The sequence below is a fragment of the Erpetoichthys calabaricus genome, chromosome 6 (assembly GCF_900747795.2).
Source record: "Erpetoichthys calabaricus chromosome 6, fErpCal1.3, whole genome shotgun sequence".
Classification (NCBI taxonomy): domain Eukaryota; kingdom Metazoa; phylum Chordata; class Cladistia; order Polypteriformes; family Polypteridae; genus Erpetoichthys; species Erpetoichthys calabaricus.
Window position 1 is genome coordinate 192,692,889 of NC_041399.2, and position 17,187 is coordinate 192,710,075.

Sequence of the window (17,187 nt, forward strand, 5' to 3'; positions counted from 1 at the left end):
CATCAGACCAGAGAATTTTCTTTCTCATGGTCTGAGAGTCCTTCAGGTGCCTTTTGGCAAACTCCAGGTGGGCTGCCATGTGCCTTTTACTAAGGAGTGGCTTCCGTCTGGCCACTCTACCATACAGGCCTGATTGGTGGATTGCTGCAGAGATGGTTGTCCTTCTGGAAGGTTCTCCCCTCTCCACAGAGGACCACTGGAGCTCTGACAGAGTGACCATCGGGTTCTTGGTCACCTCCCTGACTAAGGCCCTTCTCCCCCCGATTGCTCAGTTTAGATGGCCAGCCAGCTCTAGGAAGAGTCCTGGTGGTTTTGAACTTCTTCCACTTAATGGATGATGGAGGCCACTGTGCTCATTGGAAACTTCAAAGCAGCAGAAATTTTTCTGTAACCTCCCCCAGATTTGTGCCTCGAGACAATCCCTTTGACTTCATGCTTGGTTTGTGCTCTGACATGAACTGTCAACTGTGGGACCTTATATAGACATGTGTGTGCCTTTCCAAATCATGTCCAATCAACTGAATTTACCACAGGTGGACTCCAATTAAGCTGCAGAAACATCTCAAGGATGATCAGGGGAAACAGGATACACCTGAGCTCAATTTTGAGCTTCATGGCAAAGGCTGTGAATACTTATGTACATGTGCTTTCTCAGTTTTTTAATTTTTAATAAATTTGCAAAAATCTCAAGTAAACGTTTTTCACGTTGTCATTATGGGGTGTTGTGTGTAGAATTCTGAGGAAAAAAATGAATTTAATCCATTTTGGAATAAGACTGTAACATAAAATGTGGAAAAAGTGATGCGCTGTGAATACTTTCCGGATGCACTGTAGTACCTTTCCCATGCTGAAGGTGCTTGAGGATCTCATGGGCTGACCTATGGATGATGGAACCATTTTGTATATCATTCTTCTTGCAGGTTGTGTACAATACCCTCCCAACGCCAGTGAATCTGCACGGATGGGGTTGGATGAAGGATCCATTATACAAACTATGTTTTGGGAGGGGGTGGAAGTATGAAACTCATTCTCTCAGGTTGTTTGGAGATAGTACTAATGTGGGGGAAGAGAGGGGTGACGCCATGACAGTCTCCTAGGCCTTGCATACATTTTGGAGTGGGAAAGAAGGAAGAAACACCAACCCAATTCCAAAACATTAAGCACCATCACCTTCATCAAAGGAAGAGCCAATCTTGCAGCTCCCAGCTCAATAAGGCAAAACCTGCTGTGGTCAGCCACAGAATGTAAGCTAAGAGTAAACATTGTAAGGAAGCTACAGTACCCTGAAGCAGTCCTGTTGGTTAGCTTGAAACCTGATGTAGTCATATGGGCTGCTGAGGAAAAGAAGATGGTCTTGGCAGAGCTGAAAATACTTTGGAAGAAATGCTGCAAGGAGGCAATGGAGAGGAAGTGCATAAAGTACCAAGAATTAGTGTACAACTACAAAGATAAAGGCTGGCAGACGTGGCTATTCATGGTGGAAGTGGGGTGGAGAGGATTCTCTGCCCAGTCAGTGTAGGACCTTCTGGACATAGATAGATAGATACAGTGGGGCAAAAAAGTATTTAGTCAGCCACCAATTGTGCAAGTTCTCCCACTTAAGATGAGCGAGGCCTGTAATTTTCATCATAGGTATACCTCAACTATGAGAGACAACATGAGAAAAAAAAAAAATCCAGAAAATCACATTGTCTGATTTTTGAAGAATTTATTTGCAAATTATGGTGGAAAAAAAGTATTTGGTCAATAACAAAAGTTCATCTCAGTACTTTGTACTCAATACCCTTTGTTGGCAATGACAGAGGTCAAACGTTTTCTGTAAGTCTTCACAAGGTTTTCACACACTGCTGCTGGTATTTTGGCCCATTCCTCCATGCAGATCTCCTCTAGAGCAGTGATGTTTTGGGGCTGTCGCTGGGTTACACGGACTTTAAACTCCCTCCAAAGATTTTCTATGGGGTTGAGATGTGGAGACTGGCTAGGCCACTCCAGGACCTTGAAATGCTTCTTACGAAGCCACTCCTTCGTTACCCGGGCGGTGTGTTTGGGATCATTGTCATGCTGAAAGACCCAGCCACGTTTCATCTTCAATGCCCTTGCTGATGGAAGGAGGTTTTCACTCAAAATCCGATGATACATGGCCCCATTCATTCTTTCCTTTACACGGATCAGTCGTCCTGGTCCCTTTGCAGAAAAACAGCCCCAAAGCATGATGTTTCCACCCCCATGCTTTACAGTAGGTATGGTGTTCTTTGGATGCAACTCAGCATTCTTTCTCCTCCAAACACGATGAGTAGAGTTTTTACCAAAAATTTCTATTTTGGTTTCATCTGACCATATGACATTCTCCCAATCCTCTTTTGGATCATCCAAATGCTTTCTAGCAAACTTCAGACGGGCCTGCACATGTACTGGCTTTAGCAGGGGGACATGTCTGGCACTGCAGGATTTGAGTCCCTGGCGGTGTAGTGTGTTACTGATGGTAGCCTTTGTTACTTTGGTCCCAGCTCTCTGCAGGTCATTCACTAGGTCCCCCCTGTGTGGTTCTGGGATTTTTGCTCACGGTTCTTGTGATCATTTTGACCCCATGGGGTGAGATCTTGCGTGGAGCCCCAGATCGAGGGAGATTATCAGTGGTCTTGTGTGTCTTCCATTTTCTAATAATTGCTCCCACAGTTGATTTCTTCATACCAAGCTGCTTACCTATTGCAGATTCAGTCTTCCCAGCCTGGTGCAGGTCTACAATTTTGTTTCTTGTGTCCTTTGACAGCTCTTTGGTCTTGGCCATAGTGGAGTTTGGAGTGTGACTGTTTGAGGTTGTGGACAGGTGTCTTTTATATTGATAACGAGTTCAAACAGGTGCCATTAATACAGGTAACGAGTGGAGGACAGAGGAGCCTCTTACAGAAGAAGTTACAGGTCTGTGAGAGCCAGAAATCTTGCTTGTTTGTAGGTGACCAAATACTTATTTTCCACCATAATTTGCAAATAAATTCTTTAAAAATCAGACAATGTGATTTTCTGGATGTTTTTCTCATTTTGTCTCTCATAGTTGAGGTATACCTATGATGAAAATTACAGGCCTCTCTCATCTTTTAAGTGGGAGAACTTGCACAATTGGTGTCTGACTAAATACTTTTTTTGCCCCACTGTAGCTAGGTAGGTAGATAGATTTGAAAGGCACTATTTAAAAGATAGATAATGAAAGGCACTATATGATACTTTATTAATCCCAAGGGGAAATTCACAGAGGCGCAGAAAGAGAAACAGCTGCTTGGAGGTTGAGGGAGTCAGCAGCAAAGGCTTTTTATTGGCTATGGTTTAGCAGAGAGTAGGCCTGCTGGGAACCAGTAGCTGATGGGCACTGATTCGGCCACCACTGCTGACCTGCCAGTTAGAGGGTATTAACAACTAAGGGTCAAGCCACCAGAAGAAAGCTGCATACCACTCGGTAACATCCACTTGTGGCCAAGGCAGCAGTCCTCAAAAGAGGACTGTGGTTGACTGCACCAGACAGCGTATTATCATCCCTTATCTTACAGAGAAGTACATGTTTAAAGGTTACAATTAGCTACTATATTAAGGACAAATCCAGCCATCAATCTATAAATATTTATTTCAATGCTGCTCCGGGACTTAACTGGGCCTTTTGAAAAGCGAATCCTGTTTGCTAATCTGTAGCCTGGTACAGGAATCTGAAGGATCTTCTGGTTAAAGGCCTTAACCATCTTCCAGAGACTTCATCAGTCCTTGTGTCCACCATGCTTTGAAGCAGTGATGTTGTTAGCAGATGAATGAGCCACATTCCCATGTCCCAGCTTTCTCCACAGGTACAGCACTGTTGTGACTCATTGAGGAGATGTAGCGTAGAAGGGAGGAGTGACAGGAGACGAGTCAATGGCTGTAGTTTCCTGTTTTTGGCCACTCTTGCGTGTTTTGCCTCAGCATAAGTGGTTTGAATGGACACAAAAACAAATCATTTCCTGAATTGTAATATTTTAATCAAAGACAATCAATTTCATTCCTAAATATGGTGTGACACCCTTTATTTTAAGCAATCATGAATATTCAGATTGCCAGCGTGAATCCGCAACAGAAGGGGAACATTAGTTCAACATTGAAAAAACAAAAAGCTAAGCAATAGACATCATTTTATCAGTTTCTCAGTCGGTAGAATGCCATTTTGTCTGCCTTTGCTTTTTTTTCCAATGTGGAGCTAATGTTTCCGGTTTTTGTACTGTCATTCACTCAACTTATGAAGAAGAGAAGCACACAATCATCTTCACTGAATGAAAGTACTAAAACTATTCTCGTATGTCTGACATTGAACTGCAAACCCCCATACATATTGTTGGCTTTTTTTAGCTCCTAGTGATATGTAGGTAAAGTAAAATTCTTGCTGCTCCTTATGTGTATTCCTTATTCTTTTATTTTGCTTTGCATTTTGTTTCCCATTTAATGGGTGTGAGTTCCTAAAATTATCTGTTTTATTTCTGGTGGTGAACTGGCTTGCCTGTGACCTTCACACAAGCATTTAAAAAAGCATTTCTAGTGCCTAATATTTGTAACACTTGAGTTTGTACATAATATAAATAGTCAAGACTGTGGCTATGACATTCTGATTTCTTATCCCACCAATGAAAATGTGAAAAAACCCAGCAGGGTACAGGGGAGACCCATACCAGCCCAAAACAAAAAGACGTCTCCAGTGCTGCTCTGACACTTAAATATAGCACCCCTTTGATGTTACTACTATTGAAAAGTGTATGCAACCGAAAAATGCACTCACTACTGACTTTATTTGTGCAATCTGCAGCATCATTGTTGTGTGTGGATTGTGAAGGACAGCAAAGGTGGACTGACATCCCGGCCAGGATGAACCCTGTACTCTTATCTGGCAGGGAGGTCAGTGTAATGGACGGACAGACAGGGGTGTGCCTTGCAGTGCTGTGGGGCAGCCCTGTTGGGTTCCATAGGCACCAACAACAGGTGCTGCTGGGGAGGGCTGTGCCTGCTTTCAGAGGCTGGGAGAGCTTCCTCCTCAACACCAGCAGTATTCCTGGGTACGGCGTAAAAGAGGCCACCCCCTGTGCACTGAACAGTCAGAGTCAGGTGAAGGTGCATGAGACTGTATGGGAAGTGAAGAAGGAGAAACCTCTTGCTGTTATGCGGTCTAAAAAGAAGGAAACTGAAATCCTGTGGTGGTATTGTTTGAAACAAATACCTTGTATTTGAACCCAGGACTGTGTTATGTAGTTGTGTCGGGGGTTTGGGGCACTGCAACACCCCCTACAGGCCACAAGATTCATTGTATGTTATGACTTCACTGTTGGATCAAGCACGCCATGCTCCTCACATTGTAGCACAGATCACAGTGAAGGTGCAGAGACACCTCAAAGCCCTAACCCCCCAAGTATATGACGCTGATCCCTTTCATTTTTCTGTTACACACAATGACATTTTTTGTTGATAAAATAAAATTAAAGGCTTTTGGCTCATTTTTCTGGGGGTAAACATAACGCTAAGGAGACCAATATTCTCATAAGCTTTAACAACTGCAAAGCTTGTTTACCATTATCTATCTATCTATCTATCTATCTGATCTCAAGGACATTCCTAGGAGAAAAATATCTGATTTATTACATGTTTTATAAAAAAAAATAAAAAATTAAATGAAATTAAGATTTATTTACTACACGTCACATCAATAGTGCATTTTCATCACAGAATTCATTTAATACTAAATAAGAGGGAATGTAGCTGATGCGCCTTTAAAGAATCTGCAGACACACAGACAGAGAGGTGACACCAAAGCACACGCCACACAAGACAAACAAACAAGTAACAGTGCCCCCTGTGTGCCACACCAAAATATCAAGAATGAGCAAAGTAGTTCAGAAGAAATACAAAGATAAAGACGGAAGTGAAAGGTGTTTGTAAAATGAAAAGTAAACTTTATTATTCCTGAACCACAAAATAGACTTCTTTGGTTGTACAAATTTCACTAGTTACAGTCTTGATTGAGCTAACACTACCCCGCTCTAAGTAAAAATCCCCACCAGAATTCAAAGGAAAATGAGGGGGAAAATGCAAAGTATAATTTGCTGTGGGGGAAAAAAAAGAATGTAGTGATTAGCGTAGCAACTCCCAGGTACCAGGAAAATTCTAGTGTGTTGTCAAATTTCTTCACAGATTTTTGCCCAAACTGAAAAAAAATCAGCACAGAAAGGAACAAAAAAAAAAAAAGTCTTGTCAGTTCAAAGTAACAGCGCGGTACTTTTTTCCAAAACTGTATTTGTCCACTATAAAATGAATGGATTTAAAAAAAAATCCGAATGTCTTTGCCAGTCCTACAACCAAGATTAAAAAACAAATCTATCAAATCAGGGGAGAATTACAAAGTACTTTTCAAGTCTAATTTTATCTCTACAAAAAGCTTTCAATAACCGTGCCAATGTACATGCAGTGCACACTGGCCACAAGGCTGGCATCACTCTGATGCAGGTTGGCTCAGTTCTGACTTTTTAATTTTCTTTTTTCTTTTAATAACTGTACATTATTCACACTACCTGAAGGGAACTCAACAGCTTCTGAACGTCTGCTACCTTCAATTGCCAGCACTTCTAAGCACAGGTGTGATGCTGGGGCTTCTTTTATTCGCAGTTTCTGAATGTTTCTTTTTAAATGCATGTGGAGCTTGAACTGATTGGATGTAAAAGACATTTTTTAATTATCAAAATTAACCGAGAGCTGCAAAAGGTAGCCTGTTCACAAAGAACAGTGCCACCCTTGTAATTACACTATAAACAATGCTGGAAGGCAAGAAATAAAAACTTTGGAAGTCACCGTTTCCAGATGAACATGTCCAAATTCTAAAACGTTAGACATTTCTTCCAGATGGTCCACGCAACTCTGTGTCCGAGTCTCCAAAGTACACAAAGCTTTTGCCGTTTTTATTGCTGCAGTTAAAAGGCCACGATTGTTCATCCGAGTGCATGGCAGTAATATTCCAGTGGCCCAATCGCAGTTTCTTTCATGTACTGTCAAGCTTTATAAACGCTAACTGGGCACCAGTTTGGTTGGTTTTGGAATATTTTACCATGAATGTTCAAGTGCTGGGCTGCCATTAAGCAATAAAAATAACATAAAAAAAGTTCTCACTTGGCCTTCAGGTCTTTATTACACCCCACTAAAACAACTTTGCGCTGTATACCAGAAAAGCAATAAAACCGCAAACCAAGTACAGTGGAACCTCGAGATACGATCACCTCTGTATACGAGAAATTCAAAATACGAGGAAAGTATGAGCGAAAAATTCAGATCTAAATACGAGCATTGGCTCGCGTAACGAGCCACAAGCCAGGCTGTGGGTATAGCTCGCGGCTTAGCGAGGGGGCGTGGTAGCAGTAGCGAGCCGCAGGGCGATCTGCGGTGTCTGCGTTTCTCACTTAAGTGCACAGGTGGGAAACTGCCCACATCCATGATTGTTCCTGTGGCTGATGGGCTGCAGCTGCCATGTCCTCCCCGCATATATAGAGAAGCGTGAGCCGTTTAAGGGGGAGAAGAAGTAAAATTAAAAGAGAGAGAGAGAGCGCGCGCGCAGGCAGGCAGGAAGTCGGTGCGGGAGAGCGAGCGAGCGAGAGCAGGCTCGCGTGTAGCTGAACAGTGAGATGAACAGGCGAGCCAAACAGCTGAAGCAGGACGGTGTAGAGAAGGTCAGCTGCATTAAGAGTGTGTCGCCTGTTGCAGAGCCCGCAGGTGAGACGCTAACAGAGAAGAAGCACCGGGGATTGTCATCTGTTTTTTAAAGACTGCATCCTTTTGACGTTTTAACCACGTGTTAAAGGATTGTTATTCTTGTGTATTTTAAACCTCCACTTCACAACTGTTTTAAGGATTATTTATTTAAAGATTTATTGAATGCTCTACTGCACTTTGGACACCTGTTTTGATTCTTTTAATAATCAGTTATATTATTTACCAGTGTTATTTATTAAAGGTAGACTACAGTATATATAATTTATCAGTGTTATTTGTTAGGAAAATTGATTTTTATGTTAATATATTTGGGGTGCAGAACGGATTAACTGGATTTCCATTATTTTCAATGGGGAAGTTTGTTCTAGATACGAGAAATTCGCTATACAAGCTCAGTGCTGGAACGAATTAAACTCGTATCTAGAGGTTCCACTGTAGTTATATTAAAAAATGTACAATTGCCAATGTAAAAGTATCTAGAATAATAAATTACATTAAAAGAATTAAAGTGTTAAAATCAGCAGAAAAAGGCTACTGGCAATAAAAACAGGCCAAATGAGTAGCTGTAGTGCAGTGAAGGTAGCAGAGGCTGTCTTACCCAACATTAAAGGGGTCCGAGTTGAATTTATATTTACATATTCCGCTTACCCAGACCAAGCTAGTTTCATAAGCCTTCCCAGCTGAGGCAATTTTACAACCAAATTAAAAACAAAAAAATAAAATGTACAAATTAAAACACATCTAGCATTTTTGGAGTAAAATTAAAAAAAAGTGAAAAATGAAACAGTCAAAAAGAGAATTAGTCCATGTCAAAGAATTCAGCGTCTCGAACACAAACTGAACGTTCGATTTACGGTCTGATACACAGAGACTAGCATCTACATCCTCTTTCGGTTAAGATTAGCAGCCCAAGTCCATGCACTAATTTTTTTGGCAGATGTCCAGCCCAAAAGATAAAGGACACCATTTGGAGGCAAGACGTTACTTTTTTGTTTCGTTTTTCTCGTGCGAATGCGCTTATGATACAGCTGGATTACGTGGGGACAGCCGTCTCCAGGCTTCGTCGGCTGTGCCGTAGTTTGCGTTTGTTGCTGTAGAGGGCCATTTCTTCCAAAGCAGAGGTGGCAGGTAAAGGAATGTGACCATCAATCTCCTTCTCTCTAGGGGTCACTGTAAATAAAGGACACATAATATATATGAATTTAAATAAACCTTTGACCCCCCACATATGCATTCAAAGTAATACTACAGCCTGTCGAAACAAAATTTTACAGTGATTGCTGTGAGGATGTCCATCAGCCCACTATTTTTCCAATTCCTTTTAAGTTAGCTCGAAATGTTTATAACAGAAGTCAATGTCCCAGATGAGCACTTTAGGAACCAATGCCAAATCAATATGTCACGTACAATGTCAACTCAGTAAAATAAACATAGCAAAATGATCATGTTAATCCATGAATAATACATGCTAATAAAGAATACTTTGGAAGCTTAATGAATGTTTCTCCATATACACTTGTGTTAAAAAACCTTGCTGACAAAACATAGCATGTTGATTAGCACATGCGAGATAGAGTTTCACTGCAGTTCGTACAGTACATGTGACAATAAGGACCCTGTGAGAACCTATTAATAAAACACATTAGGCACTTCTAGCTGTGGACCTCTGGAGCTCTGATAAACAGCCAATTGAATTGCATGTTTATAAAACATGATTTATACTGTGAAACTCTGAAGAACTGAGAATACAGTAATCCCTCCTCCATCGCGGGGGTTGCGTTCCAAAGCCACCCGCGATATAAGAAAATCTGCGAAGTAGAAACCATATGTTTATATGGTTATTTTTATATTGTCATGCTTGGGTCACAGATTTGCGCAGAAACACAGGAGGTTGTAGAGAGACAGGAACGTTATTCGAACACTGCAAACAAACATTTGTCTCTTTTTCAAAAGTTTAAACTGTGCTCCATGACAAGACAGAGATGACAGTTCTGTCTCACAATTAAAAGAATGCAAACATATCTTCCTCTTCAAAGGAGTGCGTGTCAGGAGCACAGAATGTCACATAGATAGAGAAAACAATCTCTAGCAAACAAATCAATAGGGCTGATTGGCTTTTAAGTATGCGAAGCACCGCGGCACACAGCTGTTGAAGGCGGCAGCTCACACCCCCTCCGTCAGGAGCAGGGAGAGAGAGAGAGAGACAGAGTTTGTTTTTCAGTCAAAAATCAATACGTGCCCTTCGAGCTTTTAAGTATGCGAAGCACTGTGCAGCATGTCGTTTCAGGAAGCAGCTGCACAAAAGATAGCAACGTGAAGATAATCTTTCAGCATTTTTAGACGAGCGTCCGTATAGTCTAGGTGTGCGAACAGCCCCCCTGCTCAATCCCCATACGTCAGGATCAGAGAAAGTCAGCGCAAGACAGAGAGAAAAGTAAGCAATCTAGCTTCTCAGCCATCTGCCAATAGCGTCCCTTGTATGAAATCAACTGGGCAAACCAACTGAGGAAGCATGTGCCAGAAATTAAAAGACCCATTGTCCGTAGAAATCCGCAAACCAGCAAAAAATCCGCAATATATATTTAAATATGCTTACATATAAAATCCGCGATGGAGTGAAGCCGTGAAAGGCGAAGCGCGATATAGCGAGGGATCACTGTACTACAGATCTGGCTATGACACACCCACTCGATAGTCACTGGAACTGTGTTTGTAGGGGGTTTCCAAGTAGTTCCAAACAGTTCAATGCAGTTATCAGAAAGGCCTTCTAGCAAAACAATGACATGCTGCACAAGGAACAACTACACAGTCCAAGTATCTTTGTTTTAAAGATTTTAGTGAAATTCAAAGCAAATAGTTCACATAAAATAAGGAAGAAAGTTGATAATACAGGCAAAACAAGAGGGAACTTCTAGTCTCTGTTATTCTACTGAAGGCTTACGTATCTAGGTTATATTTCGTAAGGTTTTTACATGTTATCTTATTTACCGTATTTAGGTACATACAGGGTCAGTAAACCCTGTGCCCTTAATGCCTGTCTGACTAACAGTTGTTTATCTCTAGCTGCCTAACTTCAATCTAAGAGCTATACTACTGTCACAAAGAGTTGACATTAAAAAATTCTATTACAATTTAACTTATAGGGTGTGTAACAGAATCTTCTATAAGCTATGTTAAAGCTACATTATATTCAAGTTCAAACTAAGTAAACACTAAGGCAATATTATCATTAACATTAACTTAAAGTTTTGGCTCTTACAATCGCCATTACTCCTGAGTGAGATAAGCCAACCAGGACCCAAACCTTTACCAAAGCGTAAGGATATTTTATGACAACAATGTGTGAGGTGTGCCTTAAAATGGGCGAATTGTGAAAGACACAAATGACTGAGCATGTTCAATAACATGTCACTAGGGGGATCAAATGAAAAGCACTACAAAGACCAATTACAACTAAGCACAAAGCTTTAACTTTGCTCACTCAGGAAGTCCTCTTCCTGCCTTCATCATCAGTCTGTCCTCCACTATGATAACAGTGACAATAGAGTATGGGGACATGGCTTGGCAGATCATTAGAGGTATTCAATCAATATCCATGTTAGTTATGACAAGTTCCTTGTACAGAATATCCCAGGCCAAACAAACACTGGTCTGCCTTCTCCGCGATCACAAACTGTTTTCATTACGGCTTCTTTATCTTTATCCAAACATCAGGATTCGGCCATATACAGTTAGGACCATAAATATTTGGACAGAGACAACTTTTTTCTAATTTTGGTTCTGTACATTACCACAATGAATTTTAAATGAAACAACTCAGATGCAGTTGAAGTGCAGACTTTCAGCTTTAATTCAGTGGGGTGAACAAAACGATTGCATAAAAATGTGAGGGAACTAAAGCATTTTTTTAACACAATCCCTTGACTCAAAGGCTATTTCATGGGCAGGTGTGTGCAAGTCCGTCGTTATGTCATTATCAATTAAGCAGATAAAAGGCCTGGAGTTGATTTGAGGTGTGGTGCTTGCATGTGGAAGATTTTACTCTGAACAGACAACATGCGGTCAAAGGAGCTCTCCATGCAGGTGAAAGAAGCCATCCTTAAGCTGCGAAAACAGAAAAAACCCATCCGAGAAATTGCTATAATATTACGAGTGGCAAAATCTACAGTTTGGTACATCTTGAGAAAGAAAGCAAGCACTGGTGAACTCAGCAACGCAAAAAGACCTGGACGTCCACGGAAGACGACAGTGGTGGATGATCGCAGAATCATTTCCATGGTGAAGAGAAACCCCTTCACAACAGCCAACCAAGTGAACAACACTCTCCAGGGAGTAGGCGTATCGATATCCAAGTCTATCATAAAGAGAAGACTGCATGAAAGTAAATACAGAGGGTGCACTGCAAGGTGCAAGACACTCATAAGCCTAAAGAATAGAAAGGCTAGATTGGACTTTGCTAAAGAAATACTAAAAAAGCCAGCACCATTCTGGAAAAACATTCTTTGGACAGATGAAACCAACATCAACCTCTACCAGAATGATGGCAAGAAAAAAGTATGGAGAAGGCGTGAAACAGCTCATTATCCAAAGCATAGCACATCATCTGTAAAACACGGTGGAGGCAGTGTGATGGCTTGGGCGTGCATGGCTGCCAGTGGCACTGGGACACTAGCGTTTATTGATGATGTGACACAGGACAGAAGCAGCCGAATGAATTCTGAGGTGTTCAGAGACACACTGTCTGCTCAAATCCAGCTAAATGCAGTCAAACTGATTGGGCGGCGTTTCATGATACAGATGGACAATGACCCAAAACATACAGCCAAAGCAACCCAGGAGTTTATTAAAGCAAATAAGTGGAAAATTCTTGAATGGCCAAGTCAGTCACCTGATCTTAACCCAATTGAGCAGGCATTTCACTTGTTGAAGACTAAACTTCAGACAGAAAGGCCCACAAACAAACAGCAACTGAAAGGCGCTGCAGTAAAAGCCTGGCAGAGCATTAAAAAGGAGGAAACCCAGCATCTGGTGATGTCCATGAGTTCAAGACTTCAGACTGTCATTGCCAGCAAAGGGTTTTCAGCCAAGTATTAGAAATGAACATTTTATTTCCAGTTATTTAATTTGTCCAATTACTTTTGAGCCCCTGAAATGAAGGGATTGTGTTCAAAAAATGCTTTAGTTGCCTCACATTTTAATGCAATTGTTTTGTTCACCCCACTGAATTAAAGCTGAAAGTCTGCACTTCAACTGCATCTGAGTTGTTTCATTTAAAATTCATTGTGGTAATGTACAGAACCAACCTTAGAAAAAAGTTGTCTCTGTCCAAATATTTATGGACCTAACTGTATGTGGTAGTTTAGGGTTAGGGTACAATGATACTTTCAGTTCCTACTTATTAGTAAATTAACATGACACACTCCGGTGTGGATGGCAGTAGGACACTTGAGATGGTGTTTTTCCATGCAGGTATTATTTACTTCAAAAAATGCAGTTATAGATGTTTAACACTGGTAAAAAGTGGTCCCAAAAATACAGAAATGTCAATAAAATAACCACACTATAAATATTTACAAACAATTTAAGATGCTGAATGACTTTACTTTTAAGTACCTGCAGAGAATTTGTTGTTCTGTAAGAGTTCATTACTCTGGGACACTGACTACCATTATAAAAACTTCAGGTGTAAATTACTGAATAATGAAAACCAAACAAGAGGAGAATGAAGGTTACTCCCTTAGAAACACAAATTTTTCACTTTGTCGGGAATTTCCCTTCAAACGGTCAAATGCTGCAGCTAGTTAATAACCATTTATCCTGTTGCTGTCTCAGGTAGTGCAGTTTGAAACTTCATTGACAGTACCAAATATTACACACAGTTAATTCACGTATGAATGCCTCCTAAAATGTGATCAGATTTTCTTCCAGAATATATTAATAGACAATGGCAGGATGATTAAACCAAGAGCAAGCTCACAACTGTACAGTGGAATAATTGTATTTAACATACTGGGGGTCCTGTTTAGAATGGAAAAAAACTTAGATTGGATAATGGGTGGAACCTTCCTAACTCTATCAAGAGCTTCTTCTTGTTTCTTCAAGATCAGGCCTTTGCCGAGATTTTCCTCATTCCCCCGCAAAGAACTGTTTTGGTTCTCAAATGGCTTGCTTTAGCAGTACCAACACGGAAGTGAGGATTCTTAGCTGGTTGTTCTAATATTTGTTCTAGCCACTTCATCGTTGAAATAATTCAAGCTTGAATCACAGAGCAGTACAAGCTAAAATTTCCTAATGCAAATTCTTTGTTCCTACAATGCCTGTAACAAGTCCACGTCTCGAGGCAGGAAAGCAGGCTGACCTTATGAAGATTCACCAGGGGGATGCAGTGTTGGTGCTGTCCAGTGTGTTTGTTTCTTCACATCAGAAACTTCAGGTCTTGCCTTTTCTTAAGAGACTGCATTCATGTAATGCGAGTAGCAACAACCTTCACATCATCTATAACTCTGTGATGACCAGTGCGATTTTCTACGCTATGGTGTGCTGAGCTAGTACTTCACTTCAAGAGCAGCCCACCACATCAACAAATTAATTAAAGAGGCAGGCACCATTATGAGGTGCAGTCTCAAACTACTGGAAATTGTAGCAAAGGAGAGAATGAAGAGAACTTGGATGACCATTACGAAAAATTCTGCACATCTCTCTTTAGAAAAAACACTAAGTACTGTCAGCCTACGAATTATACAGCAGGAGTGTGTCAAGAAACACTACTGGGGCTCCTTTACTCCAATGGCGATACACTAACACGCCTCACTTTGACTGTGCTTTTATTTCTCCAGCCAAGTCATAAGTTTTCTTCTTTTTTGCAATTCTTTTGTTGTAATATTTCTAGGTTCTATAAAAAGCTACATTTTCCCCCTGGGACAAATAATTTTCATACATCCTAATTAACTAACTAACTAACTGTTTCTCTGTCCAAAGGGTATTTGTTCCAGTGGCGTTCTGAACATCCAGGTGGTCTTTAGCAAACTTCAGACAAGAAGTATCTTCCTCAAGCCCCAGAAAGCTATAATTTTCTGTGTAATAAGAGCCCATACACGCCACCCACTTGTTGATCTTAAAACAGCCTGGAGATCCTTAGCTGTCATCTCACAGTCCTTTGTCATCTACTTGAGTGTGGTATGGTACTCTTGCATGAACTCTCACTCCTAGGACCAGCAGCCAGGCTACCGACTATCTCCAATTTGTCTCCTTAGCTATTGAGTGATGGCAACCCTGGTCTTTGGAAATTCTTTACAAGCCCACATAGCTTTGTGAACTTCAACAACCCTTCCTTCTTTTTTATTTTGCACTTTGACAGTTCTCTGCTGTGAAGAGGCAGGTCATCTCTACACACACTTATCTTATTCAGTGATCCTCTTTATAGCAAGTTCACATCCTTTTTTTGTTTCCATCCTGAATCCTGAATATTTAAACACTATATTTAATAAAGACATTGCAATGTACAGCTATGTGTGAGGTTTACTCAAAATGTCTGTCGATCAGACTTGCATGATTATCAGATTACATTTTAGGGGCTACTTATTCATGAATATAGAAAATTCAAAGGGTTAAAACACTGTCTCAGTCATGCTTTACACATACATGCATTCATATAAATGGAAATTAGACTGACATGGAGTATGCTATACTTAACTTCACTTAGTGGTGAAATTAATGTCTCTCTCTCATAAAAATAAAAACCTGCTTTACGTTCTGGAAGACAGCTGTAAGCTTCTTAGCCAAACTTTAAATGACATTTGAACTAAAACCCCAGTAAAAGATACATATAAAGCAGTTTTATTCTCCACTGCATGCTTAAAGTGTCAGTGCACTAAGGATTTTCATTACTTAAAACATTTTGTACATTGCTTTAAAAATGATATACAACTGAAATAATTACAAGACATTTTAATTATATTATGTATACAATGCAATGATTTAAAAATGACATTGAATTATGGCATAATAAGCATTACACACCAGTTACCTATCTGCCGTTGCATGCACTGGTTTACTATACCTCAAGCTGCAGTTACAGTATAAAAGGCACACACTTCTCAGTTTAAGAAATCATCTTCACCTGCATCACTGAGCAAGAAGACACTAAAGCCAGCTTGAGAAATGTGAACCTGTTTTAATGTTAAAACTAACTAATGACATTTCAATCATGCCACCAATCTATTCAAAACGGTTAGAGAAATCAAAGATTATCAACATCCTAGGAAATGAGTCAAACTTGTATGTTCATTCTGTGTTTCAAAATTAAAGTAAACACATGGTGTTACTACTTTTTCCATTCTCAGTAAACTTGGCATAAATTGAGACTACTGTGAAGTCAAGCTCTCTCTATAATTATGCCACTTAAGCCCTTTACCCTACTTAAGAGTGTATGGTTCATTGCTGAAAAGGAACATTTGACTGTTCATTAATTCACAAAAAATAATGTTTGAATTTACTCATTTCTTAAATGGAATGTTATATTTTAAAATCAAATGATACTTCATGTGTCTTTCCTAGGTAGTTGACTGAAAGTGATCATTTATTTGCAGAAGAGAAGATTAGTAGACAGTGAAAAAACAAGCTGCAAAGTACGGCTTCATATATATAGTGTCCTCCAAAAATACTGACACAATGAATTTAAAACAAATACTTTTGCTGTTATCACAAGCAATCTGAATTTGAGATGAAGAGATGGATATAAGGAAAAATTACAGAAATGTCACCTTTTATTTCTGTAAATATACATGCACTGTAAAAATGCATGCATTAACATCATAATACCACAGTGTTTGGGGGCTATCATAATTCAATCAGAACCACAGTTGAGAAATTACACAACAAAACTATACATCTGAAATATTAGGAAAGACAAAAGAAGTCACCACCACACTGAGCAAATAGAGATGGCCACCCCACTAGAGAACTCCATTTGCAACTGATGATAGCAAAATCCACCAGTGCTCTGAAGTTAAATGGTACACTGGAGAAAATGAAGGTATGGGATTGAAAGTAAAATTGTAAAAGTTATACTGTAAAATGAACCATAAACAGAAAGACAAGAAATGCATTACAACCGAACAAGGATATGATAAACATCAACCAAAAGCGATGGCACAGCCAAAAGAACAATGCAATGATCCAATGCATCTGTGATACATGCTGAGATAGTGTCATACCTTCTGCAGTCATAACCAGCTCACTCATCTTTTTTACTTCCATTTCAATGGAAGTTTGGAGATGGAGTCAAAAGTTTGCTATTGAGTTAAAGTTCAGATTCTGTGATGTTCAAAACATCAAGAAAAGTTGATTTCAGCTTGGTGTCTGTATGTGTACCTGTGGAAATCTATATGTACAATAACAATTTCTGAAAAAATTGATGTTTTCCAAGTT

General features: G+C 40.0%; 1 protein-coding gene across 17 annotated transcripts in view; it reads right to left on the reverse strand.

Annotated features, from left to right (window-relative positions):
• Positions 1-5,931: 5,931 nt before the first annotated feature.
• scrib (scribble planar cell polarity protein) overlaps positions 5,932-17,187 on the reverse strand; it is a 284,575-nt gene continuing 273,319 nt past the window's right edge. For 15 of the 17 annotated variants that reach the window (XM_051929184.1, XM_051929190.1, XM_051929189.1 and 12 more), the window contains one exon: positions 5,932-8,928. In XM_051929184.1, the coding sequence (XP_051785144.1) occupies positions 8,792-8,928 (137 nt within the window). In that variant the 3' untranslated portion in view covers positions 5,932-8,791. The remainder of the gene's footprint in view (positions 8,929-17,187) is intronic. The other 2 variants (XM_051929188.1, XM_051929185.1) reach the window with 1 other exon arrangement.